The 25130-nt window shown below is 49.2% G+C and overlaps 1 protein-coding gene across 1 annotated transcript in view; it reads left to right on the forward strand.

Annotated features, from left to right (window-relative positions):
* Positions 1–25130, forward strand: part of MARCHF11 (membrane associated ring-CH-type finger 11) — a 172695-nt gene that overhangs the window by 44631 nt on the left and 102934 nt on the right. The window contains exon 2 of the mRNA XM_086966929.1: positions 4436–4591. Coding sequence (XP_086823055.1) covers positions 4436–4591 — 156 coding nt within the window. The remainder of the gene's footprint in view (positions 1–4435; positions 4592–25130) is intronic.

A 25130-nucleotide genomic window follows, 5' to 3' on the forward strand; every position in this document is an offset into this window, starting at 1 on the left:
ACCCAGAGGGTTTCAAGGCGCTTAGGAAGGGGAGGAGGATTATTTGTCAAATATCCACGTTTTAAGCTGCTTTCTGAACGCTAGGTGGTTCTGGGTGAGGCGAAGGTAAGCGGGGAGTGAGTTCCATGTTTTAGCAGCCAGGTATGAAAAAGATCTGCCTCCCATGGTGGTCTTGTTGATGCGAGGTACAGTGGCGAAGGCTTGGCTGGAAGAACGTAGTTGGCGGGAGGGGGTGTAGAAGGGCAGTCGAGAGTTGAGGCAATCTGGTCCGATGTCGTAGAGTGATTTGTGTGCGTGGGTAAGCAGTCGGAAAGTGATCCTCTTATTGACGGGTAGCCAGTGGAGGTCTTTAAGGTGACCGGAGATGTGTTCGTTGCGTGGGATGTCTAATATGAGCCTGGCTGAGGCGTTTTGGATTCGTTGGAGTTTCTTCTGGAGTTTAGCGGTGGTACCTGCGTAGAGGGTGTTTCCGTAGTCCAGTCGGCTCGTGACCAGAGCGTGGGTGACTGTTTTCCTTGTTTCGGAGGGGATCCAGCGAAATGTTTTTCTGAGCATGCGAAGAATGTTGAAGCAGGAAGAGGATACGGCGTTGACTTGTCTGTTCATTGAGAGTGAAGAATCCAGGATGACGCCAATGTTCCGTGCGTGGTCTGTCGGGATGGGTGCTTTTCCGAGGGCTTCCGGCCACCAGGAGTCGTCCCAAGCAGAGGGGGATGTGCCTAAGATGAGGACTTCTGTTTTATCTGAGTTCAGTTTCAGACGGCTTTGTTTCATCCATTCGGCGACTTCTTTCATTCCTTCGTGTAGGTTAGTTTTGGCGGTGCTGGGGTCCTTGGTGAGAGAAAGGATCAGTTGAGTGTCGTCCGCGTAAGAGATGATGTTGAGGTTGTGTTGGCGGGCGATGGCCGCGAGGGGGCTCATGTATACGTTGAAGAGGGTGGGGCTGAGTGATGATCCTTGAGGCACGCCGCAGATGACTTCAGAGGCCTCGGACTTGAATGGAGGAAGGCGGACTCTCTGGGTTCTTCCGGTGAGGAACGAGGTGATCCATTCAAGTGCTTTTCCTTGGATTCCGATGTTATTGAGGCGTTGTAGAAGGGTGCTGTGGCAGACTGTGTCGAATGCTGCAGAGAGGTCGAGAAGGATGAGGGCGACTGTGTCTCCATTGTCCAGTAGAGTTCGAATGTCGTCTGTTGCTGCGATGAGGGCGGTCTCAGTGCTGTGTTTTGCTCGGAAGCCAGATTGTGAGGGGTCGAGTGATTTGTTGGCTTCGAGGAAGGCGGCGAGCTGGTTGTTGACGGCTTTCTCGATGACTTTGGCCGGGAATGGAAGAAGCGAGATGGGGCGGTAATTTTTGAGTTCGGTGGGGTCCGCTGTTGGTTTTTTCAGAAGGGCGGTGAGTTCAGCGTGTTTCCAGTCTTCTGGGAAGGTCGCGGATATCAAGGAGCAGTTGATGACGTCTCGGAGGTGCGGTGCTATGACGGAGTCTGCTTTGTTGAAGATGTGGTGAGGGCATGGGTCTGTGGGGGATCCAGAGTGGATGGAATTCATCAGGCGGATGGTTTCCTCAGTGGAGATTGGGTTCCAGGCGTTAAGGGTGTTTACGGGGGGAAGATGGTCACCAGATGGTGGGGTGGGTTGGTTTCCGGGTTGGTTGTCAAAGCTGTTGTGGATGTCTGCAATCATGTTGTGGAAAAAGGAGGCTAGGGAGTCGCAGAGGGTTTGAGAGGGGGTGATGTCGTTGGAGTTGGCCGAGGGGTTGGAAAATTCCTTGACGATGTTGAAAAGTTCCTTGCTGTTGTGGGCGTTGTTGTCAAGTCGATCCTTGAATGCTGTTTTCTTGGCTTTTCGGATCAGTTGGTGGTGAGTGCGGGTGGCGCTTTTGAAGGCGTCTTTGGTGCTGGTGGATGGGTCTTTTTTCCAGGCTTTTTCAAGGGAGCGGCAGAGTTTCTTGGATTTCTTAAGATCATCGTTGAACCATGAGGCCTTCTTGCTGCCAGGTTTGCTTTGACGTTTTTTCAGTGGTGCTAAGGTGTCAGCGGTGTTGGATAGCCATAGGGTGAGGTTGGCTGTGGCTTCGTTGGCGTTAGAAGAGAGGGCTGGGGGGTTTCGAAGGAGCGAAGCGGAGATTTGGTCCGTGGTGATTTTCTTCCAGTTTCTTTGCAGGGTAGGTTGGGTGTGGTTGATGGGTTTCGGCTTGTTGTAGGTGAAGTGAACGCAGCTGTGGTCGGTCCATAGGAGGTCCGTAGTGTGGCTGAAGGAGACATGATTGCTGGAGGTGAAGATAGGGTCGAGTGTGTGACCTGCGATGTGGGTGGGGGAAGTGACCAGTTGTTTAAGTCCGAGGTTGGCGAGGTTGTCCAAGAGGGTGGTGGTGTTGTGGTCGTTTATCTTTTCAAGGTGAAAGTTGAGGTCTCCCAGAAGAATATAGTCTTTGGAGGGGAGCGCGTGTGGAGAGATGAAGTCCGTGATGTCTTCACTGAATTTTGCGCGGGGTCCTGGTGGTCTGTAGAGGAGAGTGCCTCTGAGTGTTGTTTTGGGGTTGATGTGGATCTGGAAGTGAAGGTGTTCGGAGTTGGCGAGGTTGGCGTCAGAGCTGGTTGAGATGCGGATAGATTTCTTATGGACGATAGCGATTCCTCCTCCTGTGTGGCTGGTACGGTCTTTGCGGGTGATCTTGTAGTCTTCAGGGATGGCAATGGTGATGTCTGGTGCGGAGGAAGCGTTCATCCATGTTTCCGTTAGGAAGGCGACGTCTGGAGAGAAGGTGTCTAGAAGGTTCCAAAGGTCAATGGCGTGTCTGTGCACCGAGCGGGTGTTGAGAAGGATGCATTGTAGGTGGTTGGGGTCGGGAATCTGTGGTGTAGTCGTATCGGAGATGTTGTCGGTGCCGCTGAATTTGCAGGAGTAGCAGGAGAAAGGTCCATGGGTGTGTCCAGGAGCGGCTTGGACGCAGTTGGGGGCGCGACCGGGGTTAAGGGCTAGGAGGGAGGCGGCATCATAGGTAATGCGGGAGGGCAGGGCAGCGCGAGGGGCAGGGGGTCTGGCGCTGGGCGCGGTCCAGGCGCGGACGGGCGTAGACGGGCTTACCTTTGGCGCACCTTCGGCGCGGATTGGGCGCGGACGCTGCGCGTGGACGCTGCGCGCGGGAGTAACTGTCATATATTGATGGTGGAGGGGGAGGGGCGAGGGCGCTTCAGCTGGGAGGCGGGGCGGGCTAAGGAGGACGACAACAACAACAAAATGGAGGTGGAGGGGTCAGGGCGGCAGGAGAGCTTGGGGGGGAAACGCAAATACTGCAACAGGGTCGCGCTGTTCAACAAAATGCAAATGAGCAAAAGCGGCGAGAAGTAAATAAATTAAACAACAGAGTCACGCTGGCAGTATCACACTGCAAATGGGCAGATCGGCAAATACAGCAAACAAAATGGGCAAAGCGGCAGTTTCAGCACACAGCGGCAGTTAGAGCGCACAGCAGGCTGTAGTAATTAATTGCAGTCCAGAACAGAGCAAAAGCGCTGCACAAACGATACCTCAGCAGCAGGGGAGCGACCACTCAGCTCGGAAGCGTAGAGCGAGTCACGGCGCTTCTAGGTGTGTGAGCGCTGTTTGTTGTCTGTGGGAGGGCGCTTCAGCTGGGAGGCGGGGCGGGCTAAGGAGGACGACAACAACAACAAAATGGAGGTGGAGGGGTCAGGGCGGCAGGAGAGCTTGGGGGGGAAACGCAAATACTGCAACAGGGTCGCGCTGTTCAACAAAATGCAAATGAGCAAAAGCGGCGAGAAGTAAATAAATTAAACAACAGAGTCACGCTGGCAGTATCACACTGCAAATGGGCAGATCGGCAAATACAGCAAACAAAATGGGCAAAGCGGCAGTTTCAGCACACAGCGGCAGTTAGAGCGCATAGCAGGCTGTAGTAATTAATTGCAGTCCAGAACAGAGCAAAAGCGCTGCACAAACGATACCTCAGCAGCAGGGGAGCGACCACTCAGCTCGGAAGCGTAGAATTCCGTAATTGGTAAATACCGAATCGGTAAATACCGATTCGGTATTTACCAATTATTACCAATTCGGTAAAAAATACCGAATGAATACCTACATCTCATTTACCGATTTTAAAATACCGAATCGGTAAAATTCGATATTTTAGAATCTGTAAATCTGAATTACCTACATCTGGCCCCTAGTGTGCTGGCAAAATTATCCCTATTATCATTTATACCCTTACATAAGGTCAGTAATACTGTGTATTGCCCCTTATCGCCATTATACATCTTTGGATATGACTTCAACCTATTTAGTTAAGTAAAGGCCTTTGACTAGTATTTTCAATGAACTCTGCAGTCACTTCAAGTGAGTTAAAAAATCCTTGAACAAACATAAGGCAAAATTCTGTAAAAAATGTCTATAATCAAGCTTGCTTTCTTTTTAGGGCGTCCTGCTGAATCCTTGCAGATGTGATGGATCTGTACGGTACACACATCAACTCTGTTTGTTAAAGTGGATCAGTGAAAGAGGATCGTGGACATGCGAACTTTGCTGCTATAGATACCACGTCATAGCAATAAGGATGAAAAGACCTTGTCAGGTAATGTCAGATCCAGTCACACTTTTGGGACCTATTAAGTAAATAATACAATAATATCTTTGTTTTTAGGTTACAAATATGTTTTTAAAGACTGGGTGCAAAGTATTTCGTGCGTGTCCCTTTATATAGTTTATTGCAATAGTCTTAAAACAGATGTATTAAAAACAAACATATGCAGTGTCACTGGCCCTTCAAAAGTGTCTTGCTCCATTTCATAAGAATCATAATCTCATTGTCACAGACACCTCAATCACTTCAGATTAGGTACATCATGCAGAAGATAGATCGGTTGAAGGATAAAATTGACATACACTTAACAGAGCACCATGCAGCTTCCTTGTCAGTGCAGATGTTGCAGGAAATACTTTGATGGTTATGGTGGCTTCTTACAGGCCATAAGCTATCTTGAACAGCTGAGTTTTTTAAAATCTACTGTTGACCTTATTGTCTGACTAATGTAAAATATTAAGAGTAAGATCATTCCAGAAAATCACATTGCCATAGAAAAGAGGATCTCTCACACATGTTCTTTAGCCAGGATTCAGAAATGGTTATCAATAGAAAGTTGGATGACTTAAATTTGAATGATAGAGTTAAAATGTAAGTTTCTAATCTTTGGAATTAATGAATTAATCAGCACACACGACAAGCTCACCCTTGCATCCCATCCTTGATACATGCATGTATCAATGAATCCTCCCCTCTGCGTTTAAATAAGCAGCACTATGTCAACAAAAAGTTAAAACCAGTGTCTCACACTGCACTTCATATTCCTATATTCAGGGCCTGCTCTAGAGTTTAGGGTCCAGAGTACAGTTTATCCGGGTGGTGGAGCACATTATGTCTACCACCCTGAATGATAGTGGTACACCAGATTGTGGCTCACTGCCTGTTCACCAGTGATCTCTGTACCTTGATGGAATCGCCCTCTTGGTGGTTCCTGTCGAGATGCAAAAGGTTTGGGGTACACCTCCAGCAGTAAGGACAACTGTTCACCAAGCTTTACCAAAGTTTTTGTTTTTCAAAAACAAACTCCCAAAGTGGGAGTTTGTTATTGAAAAACAAATAATGAATAACCCCACATCCCAGGAGTTTTTCCATGGGTGTGGCGGTTATTGTTTTGTTTTTTCTGTCTGTCACCACCAGGTCATTGGCGGGGACAGACAGAGAAAAAAGGACATCACACTTTTATTAATATACAATAAAACACAAATGTACCTCACTTGGACACTGAACTACTGCCCTTGTGCCAGGTGAGATAAGTTTGGCAGCAATGGCAACACATTTCTGAGTCCTAGTTACAGGGTAGGTTTTGTTCCCTGTACCCCATGCATGATATTGGGTAGATTCTAGATTGAGCCAATGGAGTGTATGGAATCTGTCTCAGTAGAATCCATTAGGGATTTTCACTGCCTAAAAGCTGCACAAAATGGTGGTGGTATGTAGACTGACAGACTGGCATTGTGTATTGCTAGCCTTTCTGAGACACAAACTCTGAATTGCGGGAGCATGGATAACATGGCTCCATGCAGAAGTGACTATGTTGTGGGACCCTTCCTTTAGTTACTTCTTGGAGCACTCCACTTAGTCTGTATGGAGGGTGTGGTGAGACGGAAACAGCAGTCTTTTTGTTTTTTTAGGGACAGAGTGAATGTTTTTGGTTGGGCCTGTCATTTGTTCTTTCAGAGTTTCTGCTTCCAAAAAGGCTAATAGGTGCTAGGTGTGAGTACTTCACTCTTTATACTAGTGTTAGGGGTGCTCATCTTGGAAACTCCACTCATCAGCCCCCTGATGCTTAACCATTACCTGAAGACAACGACTGTAAGGAAGGATACACAAACGAGGAAACCAAGTCAAACAGGTACAAAGAACAGAGCATAAGTAATCCCGTTTTTGAAAAGCAGTATAAAAGGATGACTGTACTAGACACAAATGATTCCAGGATTACTCATTGACCAGTGTAGATGACACCCCACAGAGTGTCAAGGAAACCTTTGAGACCCATGGCTGGTGTTGATTACTGCCTTTCTCCCAGAGGTGAAGAGACATCACTGGAAGACCCACATCCGCACCTACAACATCGGTCCTCCAAGAAGCTCAGGAAGTTCCACACTGCTCTAGAGGGTGACCCAGTTACCATTAAGGCCCCCTGAGACCAGCTCTAGTCATCCTAGAAACTCCTGCGAGGTTGCCAACAATCTTTTGGGTGGACTTTTCACCTTCATTTGGGTGGTGTTTTTTTGTTTGGGCCTGAACCACTTCTTCCCCAGCATGAACGCAGCATCTACAAAACCCATCACCCATGCCTAGGAAAAGGCGGGGCAAGACGTGCCGTATAACAGCAGGGACCTTGTGACTAAATCCTACTGTAACATGCAGGTTGTTACGCAGGCACTGACATTGCTGAAGAGTCCAAGTGCATTCCAGAGACCTTGTTCTGATTTTAAAACTATTATCTAATGAGGTGCGAGTACAAGAGACTGACCTACGGGAATGCCGCCCCACTGCCGCACCACTCTTACCTTCACGAGCCGCTCTTGTATAGCAGTTCCTAGAATGGGGAGAGCAGAACATTGCTTGTAATTTGCTTTACTAAACATGCTATTTGCAATCACAATCTTGCATCTGTGCCTCACTGAATTGTGTTTTATTAGGTTGGACCATGTTAATGAAAATACTTTATTTTTACTAAGATAAGCACGGGTCTGGAACACATAATTATTGTGTTTGTTGTTTGACTGTGGAATTCTGAGCTCTTTCCCTCCACACTACCTCTCTGAAAAGCCTTTAACGGCTCTCCAAAAGCTACCATTTTTTCCTGTCCCCAGAGAAGGGATGGGATTAGTTGGATGGTTGGGGGAAACCTTGATGATCCTACATGGACAAAACTATTTCGGGGGCGTGGCCACGGAGCGGATGAGGGAAGATGTGTGAGCTTGGAGCTCCGCGCCGAGCCCGACACTTATCCTGATTCGGGACACTGAAATGAGCCCCTAAGCGCCTGGAGAGGTGTCGGCAGGGGGCTGGGGGCTTCCGCAGCGCTGACGGGGAGATTTCACACCTTGCTAGCCGAGGAACTGACGAAGCGGCTTGATCGAACAAGGGAGGCACAAGATGGCGGCCATGGCGGAGAAGCAGACTTGGAGAAGGCACTGAGAGGTGGCTTCGAAACTCGCCATGGGAGCAGTGGAGATCGGTGAGCCGTTCGGGGCCTCGAGAGGACACAAGGCTAGGAGTGCATGGATAAAGCCATGACACATTGAATATATCAATGATGCGCCGCTAAGGGAGACGGGCAGCGGACGGACTGATGTATGGCGGTGAGGTCCGCCGACTTGGGATCATATGTGAATGAAAGAGCAAGCAAAGTACAACAGATTGAGTGGTGAAGGTGGGCGCAACCGAGAGAGAAGGGACTGGTCTCGGGTGGGCATTTAGGCGGTGGCGGACTGCGGGTAAAGCACCAGAGGCTGCATATAACGGCGCTGGTTGGGGAGCCCTGAATGGGAGCGGAAACCGAAAATAAGAGAGTCCACTCACTGTAACTGGAAACGCGGGGAGGCTATAGGACACCAGTAGGTGCAGAGGAGGGGCCCTGGGGCACTAAGAAGCGGATGGTGCGGCACCACTCTTGCTAAGGCGATTCATGACCCGGCCTCCAGCACATAGAGGGTCTCCTCCCGCTGCTGTATGGCGGACCTTGAGGTGGAGATCCCCCACATAAGGAAACAAGCGGGGGTAAACTGATTGAGATTCTGCATGTGGAAGTGAGTGGTGGGCAGTTGCACTACAGTGAAAGGGACGGGGCAGTGGAGACTGCGTAATAGGGAAGACACTGGAAAGGGTCATAACGGCTGTACGGGACCCTAGACCATATTCCCTACCCCTGTGGGTTAAAACACTGTCACAAGGAGAGGCCTGGATCTCCAGTGGACCACTGCCTTGTATCTGACCTGCGGCGGTGGGTGGAAACTTTGTGGAGAGTTGGTGCATTGAGTGGACTGCAGCTGGGGGTGCTTATGAGATGAGCCAGTGGGGCGGAAGCCTACAAGGTGAGATGGGAGAATTGTGTCGGTGAGAGCAGCCCCTACTGTTAGAGTCACTTACTTAAAACTGAAGCTGGGCATGCACAACCTTGGAATTCGTAAGGGGGTTTGCCTGGGTGCTACTAATGGGGAAGCCCAGAGGGAAGCAGGCGGGGCACCCCCTGAGCTGGAAGAAGATACGGGTGCATCGGACAAGCAGGAAGGGCTCCCACAACAACCAGAAAGGATGCTGCAACAGCAAGTGGATCAAACACTTAAGGCCATTACCGACACCAGGGAAGCTCTCCAGCTGGACATTGCACATGTGGCACAAGGGCACGGATTGCTTTGAGCTGATCACGCTAAACTTGTTGACAGGGTGAAGCAGGCGGAAGTCACCCTAGAGACCCTGGAACCTGCCCAAAAGGCAATGGACGCTCAGATGACGGATGTCCAGAATCGCTTGCAAATCCTGGAACGGAGGGCAAAAGACGCCAAAGGGAGGAATCGAAGGCACAACGCCCGAGTGGTGGGGCTGCCGGAAGGAGTGGAGGGGACTAACATGGTGGACTACCTGGAAGCCTGGTTGAGAACGGAGGTTGCACCTGAAGGCCTGTCGTCGTTTTCTACTCTGGAAGGAGCACATAGAGTTCCAGCTCGACCACTGGCTCCCGGGAGGCCGCCCAGACCAGTGGTGGCTAGACTGCTCCACTACAAAGACAGGGACCTCCTGTTGCACAAGGCACGAACCATGGGCCCATACAAGGTGGGCAATGGCAAAGTGACGCTATCCCGGACTACACACTCGAAGTACAGCGCCGCAGAGCTATGTTCTTAGAAGTCAAGAGGGCGCTCCGAGACGAGGGCCTCCAGTATTCCCAGATGTTCCCGGCACACCTCAAGATAGCCATGGATGACAAGACGTACTTCCAGGACAGCCCTGAGGAGGCCTGGAATTGGCTGGAGTCGTACAGAGCGGGCACAGGGGAAGCGGGTGTGACATGAGCACACTTGCGGAGGGGCCGGGTCTGCGTCGATCGCTGCGCATCAGAAGACACCGCCCTGCAGCTCAAAAACCTACGGAGACACAGACGGAAAAAGAACGCACTGCCGCTTTGCAGGCCATTATGGCCATTTCGCAAGAACAAAGACTAGAGATGCTGATAGCATCAGAATAGGAGAAGGGCTTGCTGGGATCGGACACCGAAGTGTCGGAAACAGGAAGTGTTCATTTGCCACATTTGACACCTGGGACAGCAGATGAGATATTAGATGCATAACACCATGGATTGTCTTGTAAGGATGTAGGAGAAGAGGGAGAGTTGGGGACGGTTCTGGGGTTTGGTTGGGGTAGTTAGGTCCACTGGTGTGTTACAATGTGAGGGGCAGATGCTTAGGAGGACTTGGTCTCACAATGGAAATGTTCCTTGATTTGAAATGCATTACCTGGAATGTACAGGGGCTCCACACCATGCTGCGATGTCACGTAGCCTTTCTTCAGGAAACACATATTAATCGAACTGAGGGGTTGGCACTGAAACGTAGATGGAGGGGACAATTGTTTTATACGACCTACTCTGCTTTTGCTAGGGGTGCACTGATATGGGTCAGAGCGGGAGTCCCATTCCAACTGATGCAACAATTGGTGGATCCAGAGGGGAGGTTTGTGGTGGTGGCAGGTCGCTTGAATGGCATGGGTGTGACGCTCTGTAGCATATATGCCCCTTAATGTGGATCAGGTCTCTTTCTTTAGTCACTCGTCAGGGAGATTGGCACCATACCGGACTAGTTTAATACTGATGGGACAGGACTTTAACTCAATTGCAGATGTAGAGATGGATAGGTCCTAACACCCCAATACATAGACTTTCCAAGGTTAGATGCACTTGGCAGGATAATTGGGGGCTAGTAGATACATGGCGTGCACATCATTTAGAGAAGCGGGATTACTCTTATTACTCCGGCCTCCATGAGCTGCACGTGAGGTATGATGCGATACTGTGTACCCCTGATATTCATGCCAAAGTGATCCATAGTGAATACCTCACTAGGACAGTATCGGATCATAACCCGCTACTAGTACAGATACAATAGGTCTGAGAGAGAGCTGTGATTCTGAGCTGCGACCGGAGGCACTGGAAGACCCAGCCTTCCGCGAAGACCTGGGAACGGGTATAAATCAGTACGTTGCTGAAAATTAGGGCACAGCGACAACGGTGGCTTTTGAGTGGGATGCTTTTAAGGTGGTGGTGCAGTGCTTATGTATCACCAAAATGGTGGTAGTGAGGAAAACGTTATTAATCGACATAGAGGCAGCTGAGCGCCGGTTGCGTAGGGCTGAGACAGACCGCCCTGAGGACTTGGGGGGCACAGGGGGAGGTCTTGGAAGCTAGAGCGGCAATGGTGTTTCAGGTGGAGAGGCTACGCTCCTTTGACCATTAGTCATATCGGGCGAGGGTGCATGCAGAGGGAGATAAGACAGGCACGCTGCTGGCATGGATGGCTAACCCAACTCCCCGGAGACACCTATGCTGGGACTGACAGCCCCGTCAGGAGAGTTGGTGTACACACAGCAGGGGATAAATGGTTTATTTCTGGACTATTATGCTGAACTCTATTGCAGCACATTGCGACAGGACGGGGATGCTATAGAGGAGTTCGTCTCTGGAGTGACCCTATCTAGATTGGAGAAGGAGCAAGCGGACCTGTTAGGGCAGGAGATTACGCTCGGAGAAATTTGGGGCGCAATTAAGCATATGGCGCGTAGCAAAACGCCTGAGGTGGATGGCCTACCAATAGAATTCTACTCCGTGTACATTGATTGCTTAGCTTCACGACTATTAGCGATGTATCAGGAGGCACAGAAAGTGGGGTAGTTACCAGTAACCACTCGCGAGGCTATTATTATTCCGTTGTTGAAGCCTGGGAGAGAACCGTCTGATATGACGGCATATCGCCCACTGTCAATGTTGACCACTGACTACAACATTTTGAGTAGGATCTTGAGAGAACCGTTTGATATAACGGCATATCGCCCACTGTCACTGTTGACCACTGACTAAAAATTTTTGAGTAGGATCCTTGCCACCCGGCTCCTCCCATACATAACACAGCTGGTCCAGCAGGATAAAGCGGGCTTCATCCCCACACGGAACACATCTGTTAACGTGTGGCACCTACTTAGTATATTGGAGGGGGACCACAGTTCAGAACCTACTGCAACGGTCCTTTCGGTTGATATTGAAAAGCTTTTGATAGTTCGGAATGGCTGTTCCTAAATCAGGTTATGCGAGTGATGGGCCTGGGAGAGGCTTTTGTGGGATGGACTCAGATCCTTTACAGATCAGCAACAGCCAGTGTGCGGACGGGGCGATGGTTTCTTTAACCTGTTCAATTGGGGGGGAATGAGGCAGGGGTGCTCACTGTCTCCACTGCTGTTTGCTCTTGCAATTGAGCCACTGGCTGCCCGTGCCAGATCGGGGAGGCACTATGCTGGTCTAGAGTTCTGTGGAGACATGCAGTACATCTCGCTTTACATGGATGATTTACTCATGTTCCTGGCCACTACAGGAAAGGCTTTAACGGGGGCAACAACATTATTGCATACGTTCGGCGCAGTGTCAGGGCTCCGGGTGAACTGGGCAAAGACTTGCTTCTTTCCTGTGAATCAGATGACAGTGAGCCCTAATCAGATGGGAACAATACGATGGGAGCCTCATTGTTTACCTTACCTTGGAACTAACATCTATCACACGCAAGAGGACCTGCTGGAGGGTAATGTGGGCAGAGAGCTGAGAGGGATCAAGGGGAACATGGCATTCTGATAGATACATCTGCCTTGTGGATTCCTCACCTTGTGAATATCCCCCTTGCGCCAGCAACGTTCGGAAAATTCTTTGTAGCACGCCGGCGTGGAACGGCGTCATAGGAGCACGGCATCGCGCGCGACTCCATCTGACGTCACCGACTCCTTATTAGACCCACGATGGCGTGATGACGTCAGTTCCCTTTTTTCCGCGTCGCCGACGCTAACGCTTTCTAGGATCTTCTCTGATTCAGATAGTAACTTGTTGCTATTTTGTGTTACTGTTTCCCTGTCGAGTGTCTCTTCTTCGTCGAGGATGTCGTCGAGGAAGACGGGTTTTAAGCAGTGCGGATCATCTGCCCGAATGATGTCTATTACCGATCCGCATGACGATTGTTTGTGGTTTCTTGGATCGGGCCATGATGTTAAGAACTGTCGATCCTGCTTCAAGATGAACCCTAAGGCTTTGCGAGAGCAGGAGGCTAAGCTTCTGCTTGCGAAGGTGAAAGGAAGAGAGGCTGGAAGGTCTTCGAGGTCGACGTCGAGACGTTCGAGGTCGAGGCAGAAGTCGCGATCGAAGTCGAGGTCCAGATCGTCTTCGAGGTCGAGATCCAGAGTGAGGTCGAGGTCCAGAGAGAGGTCGAGGTCCGGATCGAAGTCGGCTTCGGGTCATGCTTCGGGCTCCTCGAAAAAGAGGCACAAGAGGAGGAAGCATAGCTCAAGACATCACTCTGGTAAAGATTCTTCAGATTCGAAGAAAAGGTCTAAAAAACATTGCAAAAACTTCGTGTCTCCTTCTCCTACGCAGTCTCGTGGAGGTTCCCCGGTTCCGGAGCAGGAACCAGATCCGGAGTCGAGTCATTCTTCGGAACATGAAGGAGATGGTGGGATTCCTCGGGCCCGACTCCGGTGGAAGACCCTGAGAATCAAGAGGGCCAAGATGAACCGACGCCGGAGCAGCCTCCTTCAGAGCAGCCGTTGGGTTTGTACCCTCCCTTTCCTAGTCCTGGACAGGACCCCTCGCATTTCCTTAATGCTATGTTTGGCATTTATGCGAGGGCAATGTACCCCACTGGTGCACCGGCTGGTCCCATTGGTCCGTTGTCTTTTAACTTGGGCGTCCCTCAAGCTTACGCCCCGGCGCCTTTTATGCCGTTTATGCCGACGCCTTTTACACCTTGGCTCGGTACGGCGCCGCCGAGGTCATCGACTCCACACACGGCTTCGCCGGCTCCGGAGCGACCTCGTGAATTGGATCGAGGTGCCATGCCGGTTTGAGAATCTCAACCTCCATCTGTCCCGGCTCCTCGTTCGACGCCGGTTCCGGCTCCGTCGGAGTCTTTACCGGATTCGTCGACTTCGCTTCGTATGGAGTGGTCGAGGCGCAGAGCTCAGCGCCTTTTGGAGGAAAAGGAGTATGAAGATCCTGAAGTAGAGGAAGGAGAACTTCTGGATCAAGGGGACTGTTTTGAGGATCTGCATAGTGCTAGTGGCCTGGAACTCTCTCCTAAGTGGGGTTTGCCATCAGTTTCTGATGCTCCATCTAAGGACGTGGCACCCTACCATGTAGTAATTAGGAAAGCTGCGGATCTCCTTAATCTGACTTTACCTACTGTTGAGTACAAGCCTAATATTCTCACTGAGGTTTTGCATTCGCCTTCTTCTGTCATAGAGCCTACACTCCCATTCACTGAGGCTTTGACTGAGCCAATAATGGAGGTATGGAAGAGACCTTTGACTGCTCCTGCGGTTTCCAGGTCGGTGGCGAGACGTTACAGGGTGGCACCTGGTGACCCTGAGTTTCTCTCTTCACACCCTTCTCCGGAAAGTCTGGTTGCGCAGGCCGCTTGTTCCAACAGGTCTGCAGGTTCTTTTTCTCAGGTGTCTGCAGATAAAGACTCTAAAAAATTGGACCAGTCTGCGAAAAAGATTTTCTCCTCGGGTAGCATGGCTCTAAAATCTACCAATGCTACTTGCCTGCTAGGAAGATATGTTCATGCATTGATGGACTCTGTGAAACAGTTGTCAACTAAGGTTCCAGAGGAGGATAGAAAGAACTTCATTGATTGAAGTAGTCTCTGATACACAAGCTGCAGCCCGCTTAGTAATTCAGAGTGGCATGGACACGGCGGACTCTGTGGCCAGGATAATGGCCTCTACTGTTGCCACGAGAAGGGCCTCATGGCTTAAATCTTCTGAATTTTCGGCAGATGTACAATCTACTTTAATGGACTTGCCATTTGACGGGACAGGCCTCTTTGGGAAGAAAGCGGATGTAGCCTTGGAGAGGTTCAAAGATAGCCGGGCAACGGCAAGGTCTTTGGGCCTGCAGGCTAGAGGCTCTACCACTAAGATATTTAGGGGATTTGGTAGATACACTTTTCGCCCCTATAAATAAGGCCAGCAGCAGCAGCAGCAGCAGCAAAACCCTATATATAGATCATACAGAGGTAAACAAAGGGGTCGTGCTCGTGGACGCCAAGCCTCCTCCTCCTCAACTTCCTCCTCTAACAATCAACCCCCACCCGCAGCAGCAAAGCAGCCCTAGATCCGCCATTCCGAATCATGCGGGTCCGGTAGGGGGTCGATTTACTCATTTTCTACGGGATTGGGAATCAGTTACATCAGATATTTGGGTTCTCAATCTCGTAGAAAATAGGTATGCACTTCCTTTTCAGGAGTTCCCTCCCAATTACCCTCCTTGCCAAGGTTATTGTTTGGAGGACCACCTGCTTCTCCTGCAGGAAGAAGTCCTGGCACTGTTCCGGTAACGTGCAATAGAGGTGGTTCCAGAGCAGGAAAGGGGTCAGGGGTGCTACTCCTGGTATTTCCTGATCCCCAAGAAGGATGGCAGGTTATGTCCAATCCTGGACCCCAGGATTTTGAACCTTTATCTCAAACAGGAGAAGTTCAAAATGCTCACACTTGCACAGGTTCTTCAGGCGCTGATGGAAGAAGACTGGATGGTGTCGATCGACTTGCAGGACGCGTATTTTCACATCCCCATTCTGAAGTCGCACAGAAAGTATATCCGTTTTACGGTGGGATTGCAACACTACCAGTTTGCGGTCCTTCGGTTTGGGCTTACTACTGTGCCTCGAGTTTTCACCAAGGTGATGGCAGTGGTGGCTGCGCATCTCAGAAGGTCGGGGTCCCTGTGTTCCCCTATCTGGACGACTGGCTGATCAAAGCAGAGTCACCGGAGAAGGTGCTCCATCATCTGCAAGAGACAACTCAGTTGTTGCACAGGTTGGGCTTTTCGATAAATGTACCCAAGTCTCACCTGGGGCCCTCCCAGCGCAACCTGTTCATAGGTGCGGTACTGGACACTTCTGTATGTCGTGCATTCCCTCCTCCTCAAAGGATTCGCGACATACAGGAAATTATTCCTTTATTCTACAATGGAGCGGTTGTTCCAGTCCTGAAGGTCCTTTGTCTGCTCGGTTTGATGGCTTCTTGCATTCTGTTAGTCAACCATGCACGCTGGCACATGAGGGCACTCCAGTGGTGCCTCCGTAGGCAGTGGTATCAGCACAACGGAGATCTCAGGGAGTCTGTGAGGATCTCCAGAGAAACTGCAGCGGATCTATCATGGTGGATCATGGAAGGCAATCTATCTCAAGGGAAGCCTTTCCAACGACCTCCATTGGTTGCCACAGTGATAACGGATGCATCCACTCTCGGGTGGGGTGCTCAACTGGGGATCTGGAGATCAAAGGTCTTTGGTCTCCAGAGGAAAGGTTTCTTCACATCAACCTTCTAGAGTTGCGGGAGATACGTCTGGCGCTCAAGGCCTTCCTCCCTTCCCTTCGCGGTCGGTCGGTTCAAGTCCTGACGGACAACACGACCGCGATGTGGTATATCAACAAACCGGGAGGAGTGGGGTCGCAGTGTCTCTGCAGGGAAGCTCTGCGTCTCTGGTCCTGGGTTCAGGACCATCAGATTTGTCTGATGGCAAATCATCTGGCCGGAGTTCTGAACGTACGTGCAGACGTTCTCAGTCGGCAGTTCTCTGCCGACCACGAGTGGAGGCTCCATCCGGAGGTTGTTCACGACATCTTTCAGATGTGGGGGACTCCTCGGGTGGACCTGTTCGCGCTTGCGAGAATGCTCACTGCCTGTCATTCTGCAGTCTCCAGTATCCGATGCAAGGAGCTTTGGGGGACGCGTTTCAAATGAATTGGGGAAGTCAGCTCCTTTACGCATTTCCTCCCATACATTTGACTCCTCGGGTTCTGAGGAAGATTCGCCAGGACCGGGCCCAAGTCATAATGGTCGCCCCGGATTGGCCAGGAAGGGTGTGGTACACGGACCTTCTCCACCTCTCCTCTCTCCCGCCGCTCCGTCTCCCTCTCAGGGCAGACCTCCTCTCACAATGTATATGTGGCCCCCTTGGTGGACATTGTGAGAGCGTATGGGTTCACCCTGGTATCGTACGCTGACAACACCCAGCTTTTGTTCCCGTTTCAAACCCTCACACCCTCAATTAGGAAATTTTTCGCTGAAGGTATGAGAGCAGTGGCGGATTGGATGGCTTCTAACTGCCTCCAATGTAACGTAGGCAAAACTGAGGTTATGTTGTTTGGGGACCTGGGCCCGTCTCCATGTCCCAAGCAGATAGCAAAGAATCTTGGAGTACGCCTAGACCAGGCCTTGTTGCTAAGAGCACATGTTAATCAGGTGACTGGGTCTTGTTTCCATACTATCGGACTCTTAAGACGTATTTTTCCATTTCTGCCTGATTTGTATAGAAAGACCCTTGTTCAGACCCTTGTAATAAGTAGACTAGACTACTGCAATGGCCTTTACATCTCTGCCAATGAGGAACAACTCAGTAGATTGCAAGTGGTCCAGAACACCGCGGCAAGACTGGTCCTTAATGCTCCGGCCAGATCCCCCTCCCATCCCCTCCTTGATACACTTCACTGGTTACCAGTGCGACAACGTATCAAGTTTAAGGTTTGCTGTACCATATTTAAATGTCTTTCTGGTTCTGGACCAAAATACCTGACAGAAAAATTCATCCCCTACAGGCCTGAACGTGTTTTACGTTCCAGCAATCAAATGCTCCTTCAGGTACCACGTGTGAGGAAAGTAAGACAGGGAGGTCAAGCTCTGTCCTACAAGGGTCCCATACTATGGAACTCGCTCCCCTTTATCTTGAGACAGGGTACCAACTTCCAGAGCTTTAAGAAATCCCTCAAAACCCATCTTTTCCCGTCCTTGTAACTATAGCACATCTCCCTGCACAAGATTAGGTAACACAGCTTTGGCACAAGCGCGGAGATACCCTTTAGGGGGTCGATTCCTGCGCTATACAAGAAATTAAATAAATAAATGGAGGGGCAAGTTCTACACCTCCACCTCCAGACATTACACCTTCATGCCTGGTGATTGAACGGGGCAACTTGAATTTCTTTTCTCTCCCTCACGATGTGGTGGATGTCATTCTTTCTGCCAGGCGTGACTCCACTAAGTCCATCTATTCTTATAGGTGGTCTAAATTTGTCTCTTGGTGTGGGGAGAGGGCTGTTGACCCTTTGAAGGCTCATTTGTTTGACATTTTGCAGTTTGCTCTTTCTCTGGCGCAGCAGGGTTTTGCTGTTGCCACAGTCAAGGGGTATCTTTCGGCCTTGTCGGCATTTCTTTGTTTGCCGGATCAGCCTTCTCTTTTTAAGTCACCTGTGGTTTTAAGATTTTTGAAGGGTCTCACTAATAAGTTCCCTCCTACCCCTTTTGTTGTTCCTCATTGGGATTTGAATCTTGTGTTAACTTATTTGATGGGTTCTCCTTTCGAACCCTTACACAAGTGTCCTTTGAGGCTTCTATCTTTTAAAACGGTCTTCCTGGTTGCAATTACCTCGGCAAGGAGGGTAAGTGAGCTTCAAGCTCTTAGTTCCAAGCACCCATTCTTGGCCATTCATGCTGAAAGAATGGTTCTCAGGACCAGGGCTGCTTTTCTTCCTAAGGTGGTAACTCCCTTCCATCTAGGACAATCCATTACCCTTCCTACCTTTTATTCTCCCCTCACCCTTCCAAGGAGGAGGAGAGGCTTCATCGCTTGGACCCTAAGAGAGCAGTCAGTTTCTATCTTGATAGGACTAAAGACTATCGTGTTGATGATCAACTCTTCGTGGGTTTTGCTGGCTGCAAAAAGGGCAGAGCGGTGCACAAGTGCACACTTTCCAGATGGATAATCCTGTACATCAAGATTTGCTTCTCTCTGGCTGGTAAGGACATTCCTGAGGGTATCAGAGCTCATTCAACTAGAGCAAAGTCTGCAACATCCGCTTTGTCTAGAGGTGTTCCTGTTGAGGACATTTGCAGAGCCGCGACTTGGGCCTCCCTCCACACTTTCGCGAAGCACTCCGGCTTGGATACTGAGGTGAGGAGGGACGGCCACTTCGCGCGTTCTGTCCTCCAAGATTTCCTGGTATAGCAGAGTGGACACCCTCCTCCGGGAGTGGGGACTGCTGTGGGACTCTATTCACAAGGTGAGGAATCCACAAGGCAGATGTATCTATCAGAAGAACAAGTTACTTACCTTCGGTAACGCTTTTACTGGTAGATACAGTATCTGCCTGTGGATTCCTCACTGACCCACCCGCCTCCCCGTTGTCCGCTCTGCTATACCTGGGTTTATGTATTTATATTTCTGGTTTTTTTTTTATACCTTTGCTACACACTATGTGTGCAGTTTTGATTTGTATGTACTATGTGCTCTGTATATATGTATATTTACTGTCGTTGGTCCGTCCGGGTGCCTCGAAGGCACGGAAAAAAGGGCGGAACTGACGTAATCACGCCAACGTGGGTCTAATAAGGAGTCGGTGACGTCAGACGGAGTTGCGCGCGATGCCGTGCTCCTATGACGTTGTTCCACGCCGGCGTGCTACAAAGAATTTTCCGAAGTTGCTGGCGCAAGGGGGATATTCACAAGATGAGGAATCCACAAGGCAGATACTGTATCTATCAGAAAAAGTGTTACCGAAGGTAAGTAACTTGTTCTTCTGGAGCACATTGCCACTGTCGGTGGCGGGTCGTGTGGCACTCTTGAAGATGGTGGCGTTACCTCGGCTGCTGTATTATTTTAGGACGCTACTGATCTGGATTCCAGGCTCATTATTTAAAACGCTCCGCTCCTTGATAGGAGGGTATATATGGGGGAGTGGCAGACGACAGGTGGCACTGAGTACGATGATGCGACCCCGAGCTGAGAGAGGATGAGCGGTCCCGGACTTTGAACTATATAATCTAGCAGCTCAGCTGCAGTGGCAAGAGAGTTTAGGGGTCCAGATGGCCCAATGAGCCGGAGGATTCCGCATCATGAGTTGTCCTTTGTTGTACTCTGTCAACGGCTACAGATTGGATCACTAATTCAGGAGGAGAGGACGCTGAGACTCTGTTGGATCCGAAGCCAACGTAGGGGCGGAGTTGCCCGGCCGTACGCGCCAGAGATTTATTTGGGCATGTGCACAGCACTACCACATGGAAGGGACTGATCAGCTCTGGCAGCGTGGGAGGAACAGGGGTTACAAGTGATGGGGGTTCTATACGAAGAGGGCATTCTCTTGCCCTATCAGACACTGCACGATAGATATGGCTTTCCCAGGGACGATTTCCTACTGCATTCAGCCCTTGTATCAGCAATTCAGCGCCTTTGGGGAGGAGTGCTAATGGAGCCACAGACATCGTTAGCATGTCACTATGTAGTGATGGCAGCGGGGACCTTCAAAGCCATAACGGGCTTTTACAGACGAATGATGGGTGAGGGGATGCAGCCATTGAGCCAATTGAAAAAATATGGGAGGCGGACCTTGGTAAGGAGATTCCTGAAAATGCGTGGCCTAAGATAGTGAAGAGCGTGGAAGAGCATGCGTAATGCTAGGTTCCAGCTAATCCATTTCTATGTGTTACATAGGGCGTACCTAACCCCGGCATTAATAAATAGGTACTTTAAGATGGACACAGCTCGGTGTCCTCATTGCATTTCAGAAGAGGTGGACTTTATCCATATGCTGTGGAGTTGCCCGCAACTGGGAACTTATTGGGAGGAAGTGATAGACATATTATGTGAGGTGACAGATAGGCAGATAGAACCAAACATGGGCGCGTGTATATTGCACTGGTTTCCTCATACGGCTAGGACGACAATTACGAGTAAGTTCTTAGACCTAGGGTTGTTACTATCTAAAAGGTAGTTAACGATGCATTGGAAATCCAGGCAGCGACCCAACATTGGGCCCTGGAATGCAGAATTAACCAAATAGGCAGCCAGTGAGGGCACGGTAAAGTTCCAGCAAGCTAGGAGAGCTAACAATGATAAGGCACTAAAAACTGCAAAAGCGTGGGAGGCGATGGTTGTGCTGCTGCTACTACCTGAATCGGGGTCAGATGAAAACTCGTTGGATACGCTGATAGAAACACCCTGGGTTGAGGGGCTATAGTGTGTCTCCCAGAAATTCCAGGAGGCGTTGCGGCGGAACTAGAAATGACCTAGATCAGGCTAACCAATTCAGATGTGGAGGAGAAGTGCATTCCCCTGAATCATTATATATTATTATTGGTATTTATAATTATGTTATTGACGGACACGCCAGTGGCGCAGGTTAGGGAGGGTTAAAGGGGAGGGGTTGGTCTTTAAATGGGTGGACGCACTGATTGATCAAATTAAAGATACATACGTTGGAGTTGTACAAACCATTAAGCCAGTATTATATATTGAGGATGTTAATACTTGGGAGGAAGCGTAAGCATGAAGAGAAAATAATCATCCAGATGTATCCACATGTGAAGATGTTTACGCTAAATGCAATGTAAAAGTATTGGGAAATATGGCCATTGATAATTATGTAAGATGATAGATGATTGTTTGTGAGAAAAATCAATAAAAATATGTTTTTAAAAAATGGACAAAACTATTTCAGAAGGAAGATTGACTGTTAAGGAAACAATTCCTCAGTTGGGTGAGGCTGTGGAAACTGGACGCTCCCCCATCAGTTAGAGTAAGTGTGCACAAATACAAAAATCATGGGTATAGATTAAGAGACTGAAGACCATGGAGAACAACTAAGTAGTGAACCTGGAGGAGGATAGTGAATACACCAGGGAAATCCTCCTGGTAAAGGAAGTCCAAGGGGCCAAATGGCGGCCTTACCGACCCCCACCTCTCCTTCTCTAAATATGTTAGACTTTAGCTGACTTAGGGCTGGCACTTGGCCCCTTTTGAGGCCAGCCGAGTATTGTATTTCTCACTCTTTGCTTGCATATGATTTGTACTGAGTTGATGTAGGACTGGGGAAGGAAGGGGAAGTTTGTGAAGTTGAATGTAATCTGACAGGAGACAAGCACATGATGACCGGTGTTCCCAGGTAGGGGTGTGAGCAAGGTTTAGAGTTTTGTGTACGTTTATTGAAGGCCCTTTGCAGAGCTGACCAGATAGATACGTGGAGTGGAGCTACTGTGTGGCTGATGTGCTAGTTAGTAACACATGCATGTATTAGATACTTTGAAACATATTCACAGACTGCATTTTGTAGTACATTTACTAGTATTACAGTAGTACTACTCATGTACTACACATTACTATTTGTATACCTACATGCTGAGGTCTCAGCCTCTGCTCTCCTTTCTGTGTGTAGATCTCGACCCAAGTGCAGATTCTCTGCTCATATACACATGTTTGTGTGGTAAATGTAGGACGGATTCGAGAGTGGCTAGAAAATGAGGAATGTTTACAACTAAATCTGATTGGTATGTGGAGGATTAAGGAGGGGTTTAAGGAGAGACATGCACTCACCGACAAAAGAGTAAGCCAATTCCTATTCACAAACTGCACTTCTGAACTTACTGCAGCCAAAAAGAACAGAAAACAGTTGTAAATGTACTCCAGCTCAGACTTGGAGTAAGTCCAACACAAAACATGACCAACCACTGGTACTGCATCATATTGCCGTAAAAAATAACAAAGTTAGGGATTTAAAATAATATGTATGAATCGCACGTGTTCAGATTCCAGCCCATTGTTCTTTTTTCCACAATGCCACCTCAGATTAGACCCAGCAATATTCAAATCAGAGTTGGTCCTGCCAAGCAAGGTCATTTCTTAATCGGAACACAAGCAATCCAAGACAGGTTTTGCCCTGATTGGGGTTCATCAGTCAAGTGTAGCTTGGTTCTAGTGGCACAGTGAGCACAGGATCTGTGTCTGATCCCTTATAGAGGGGGCTTTGCCTAGCAGTTCCCATGAGTAGCAGGACCGGTACCGATTTGCATAAGGTGGGCATTTGCCTACAGTGAAAGGGTGGATGAAAAACGATGAACTAGAATGCGACTCCAAGCAACTGCCAGTGGCTGAGATTATTTCAATTCTTCCATCTTTACCTTGTTGTTGTTGCAGTTAACACCCTAAGTGTGACGCATATACCTGGACTTGGGTCCTATGCTCACTGTGTCATTGAACTCAAGCCAACCCCTACTGATGATTCTCATGTAGGGTGAAACTGGTTTGGGCTTGCTTGAGGTCCCTTCTAGAGAGAGCTTCACCTGGCAGTTCGGGACTGAGTGTCCAGGAGGAGAAGGGCGGGTACTCATTTACATAAAGCAGGCCTTTGTCCAGAGTGGGTAGATGGACGAAAAATGGCTGAGATCAATTCAAGCATTCTATCCATCACCTTGTTTTTGTTTCATGTTAAGGGTAAGGTAATTAGCATTGCATTTGGTATGCATGCCATGGGTTACATGGCTGTTGTACAAATTATGGATTGTGAAGCTGATTCACAGATATTTATAAGTAAATATCTATCCCAGTGGCGATTGGGTAGTTATAGTTCGTTTTGCATTTCCTTAGGAAGAGATTTTTTTTGGCTTGCTAATAACATTGGCACCGTTTGCTGAATCTTCACAAAACTTTTTCAAAAGCATTCATTAACCTCTAATCCTTCCTGGAAAGTTTTATGGTGATCTGTCAAGCCGTGGCTAAGAAAAAAGGGGGCTTCCAAAATGTAAAATTCCCATGCATTTTCCATAGACTTTTTTGTTAAGTGCTACCACAAAACTGCAGAAAGGAATTACACCATATTTGGCAGGAAGCTAGATATTGGTCCAATAAGCGTGCTTGTTGTGATTTTGTGTAAGTCCATTCAGCTGTTTCCGATAAATTAATGTGCAAAAATATTTGTATACCTGGACAGTCATCGCAAGGGTCACTCGAACCCAACTAAAAAAAATTGAATTTTCTGATTGGCTCAGGGGCTTTTTTCCTTTGTGCTAATTCACTCCCATGAGAGTCAGACTCCTGCAGGAGCGAGAGCTTTGTTTGTCTGCACCATGAGGAAAAATGTTGCAGAAAGCCATTATATAAGGTGAGCAGGATAGGGATACCCTGCTCCTCTAGCCCTCCTCTGGGACCCCCAGAGCCAAAATAACAACAAAAAAAGAAAAGCGTTGCGACTCCTGCTGGATAGTGACTTAAAAAAGAAAAGAAAATGCTTTTAAATAATTGATTAAATATGGGGAGAGGAATGTGAGTGGGGCCTCCCTCCCCGAGCCATGCAGGGCCCTGGGACCCCATGCTCTGGGGTCAAATATAGATATAAGGAAAGTGGCACATGCCCCCCTCCCCGAGCCACTTATGGGCCTGAGGCCAAATGCCTTAAGACTGGGAGGGTTGCATTTGGGCCCCTCCCCAGGCTCTAACTGGGCCCCTGAGGACCTCATCCCTTGGGGTCAAACAAATAGAAGAAAGTAAGTGGGGGTTGCATACCCCGCTCCCAGTGCTCATATCCACCCCAGGACCCAACTCAAGGGTGTGATACAAAACACTTGCTGGGAATGTGTGGGTATACCCTCCCACAATCTCTCCTGGGCACAGAACTCAACTTTGGTCCTGCCCGGCTGGAGCAGTTAAAAATACTCTTATTATGGTGCCGGGTGGAGAGCCGACTGGGGCCCTGGGACTCTCCCTGCAGCCTCCAATGGTGTCCCTGGTGGGAACCCACTAGAGGCCGCAAGGGATGGGATAACCGGGGCTGTTAAGTCTCAGTAAGGGGGCAGCACACCCCCTCACATTAAATTTAAGGAAACGGCCCCAGGGGGTAGGGTCCCTGGGACCCTTGCTGGCTCGGTGAGGGGGGCGCGTGCCTCTTCTCCTATCTTAAATAAGCATTGGCAAAGCCAATAGATCTAGCTTATGCAAGATCAATTGCTTTAGCCATGTTGTACACAAGTGTGGCCGCTGGTCAGCATGGCTAAAAGTTGTTCAAGTGGCGTGGGGTAGATTGGAGAGGAGTAGACTTAGGTAGAATGTAGCTGAGTAGTTTGGGGTAGAGTGTAGTGGACTACAGTGCAGTATATTGGCGTAGATTATAGAAGGAGTAGAATTGGGTAGATTGGTTTGAAGTAGAGTGGGTTAGATTGGAGTTGTGTGGGGTAGATTGAAATGGTGTGCGTGGTAGACTACAGTGCAGTGGATGTGGGTAGATTGGGGTAAAGTGGGGTAGATTGGGGTGAAGTGGGGTAGATTAGGTGGATTGGAGTAGATTGGGTGGATTGGAGTGTGGTAGATTTGAATGGAGTGAGGTATATTGTGGTAGAGTTGAATGGGGTGGATTAGTGTAGGCTAGATTGTGGTAGACTGCAATGTGGTGGAGTAGATTGGAGTGGAGTGAGGTGAATAGGGGTAGATTGGAGTACAGTGAAGTAGATTTGA

This window comes from Lissotriton vulgaris, chromosome 4_1, assembly GCF_964263255.1.
Source record: "Lissotriton vulgaris chromosome 4_1, aLisVul1.2, whole genome shotgun sequence".
Lineage (NCBI taxonomy): Eukaryota > Metazoa > Chordata > Amphibia > Caudata > Salamandridae > Lissotriton > Lissotriton vulgaris.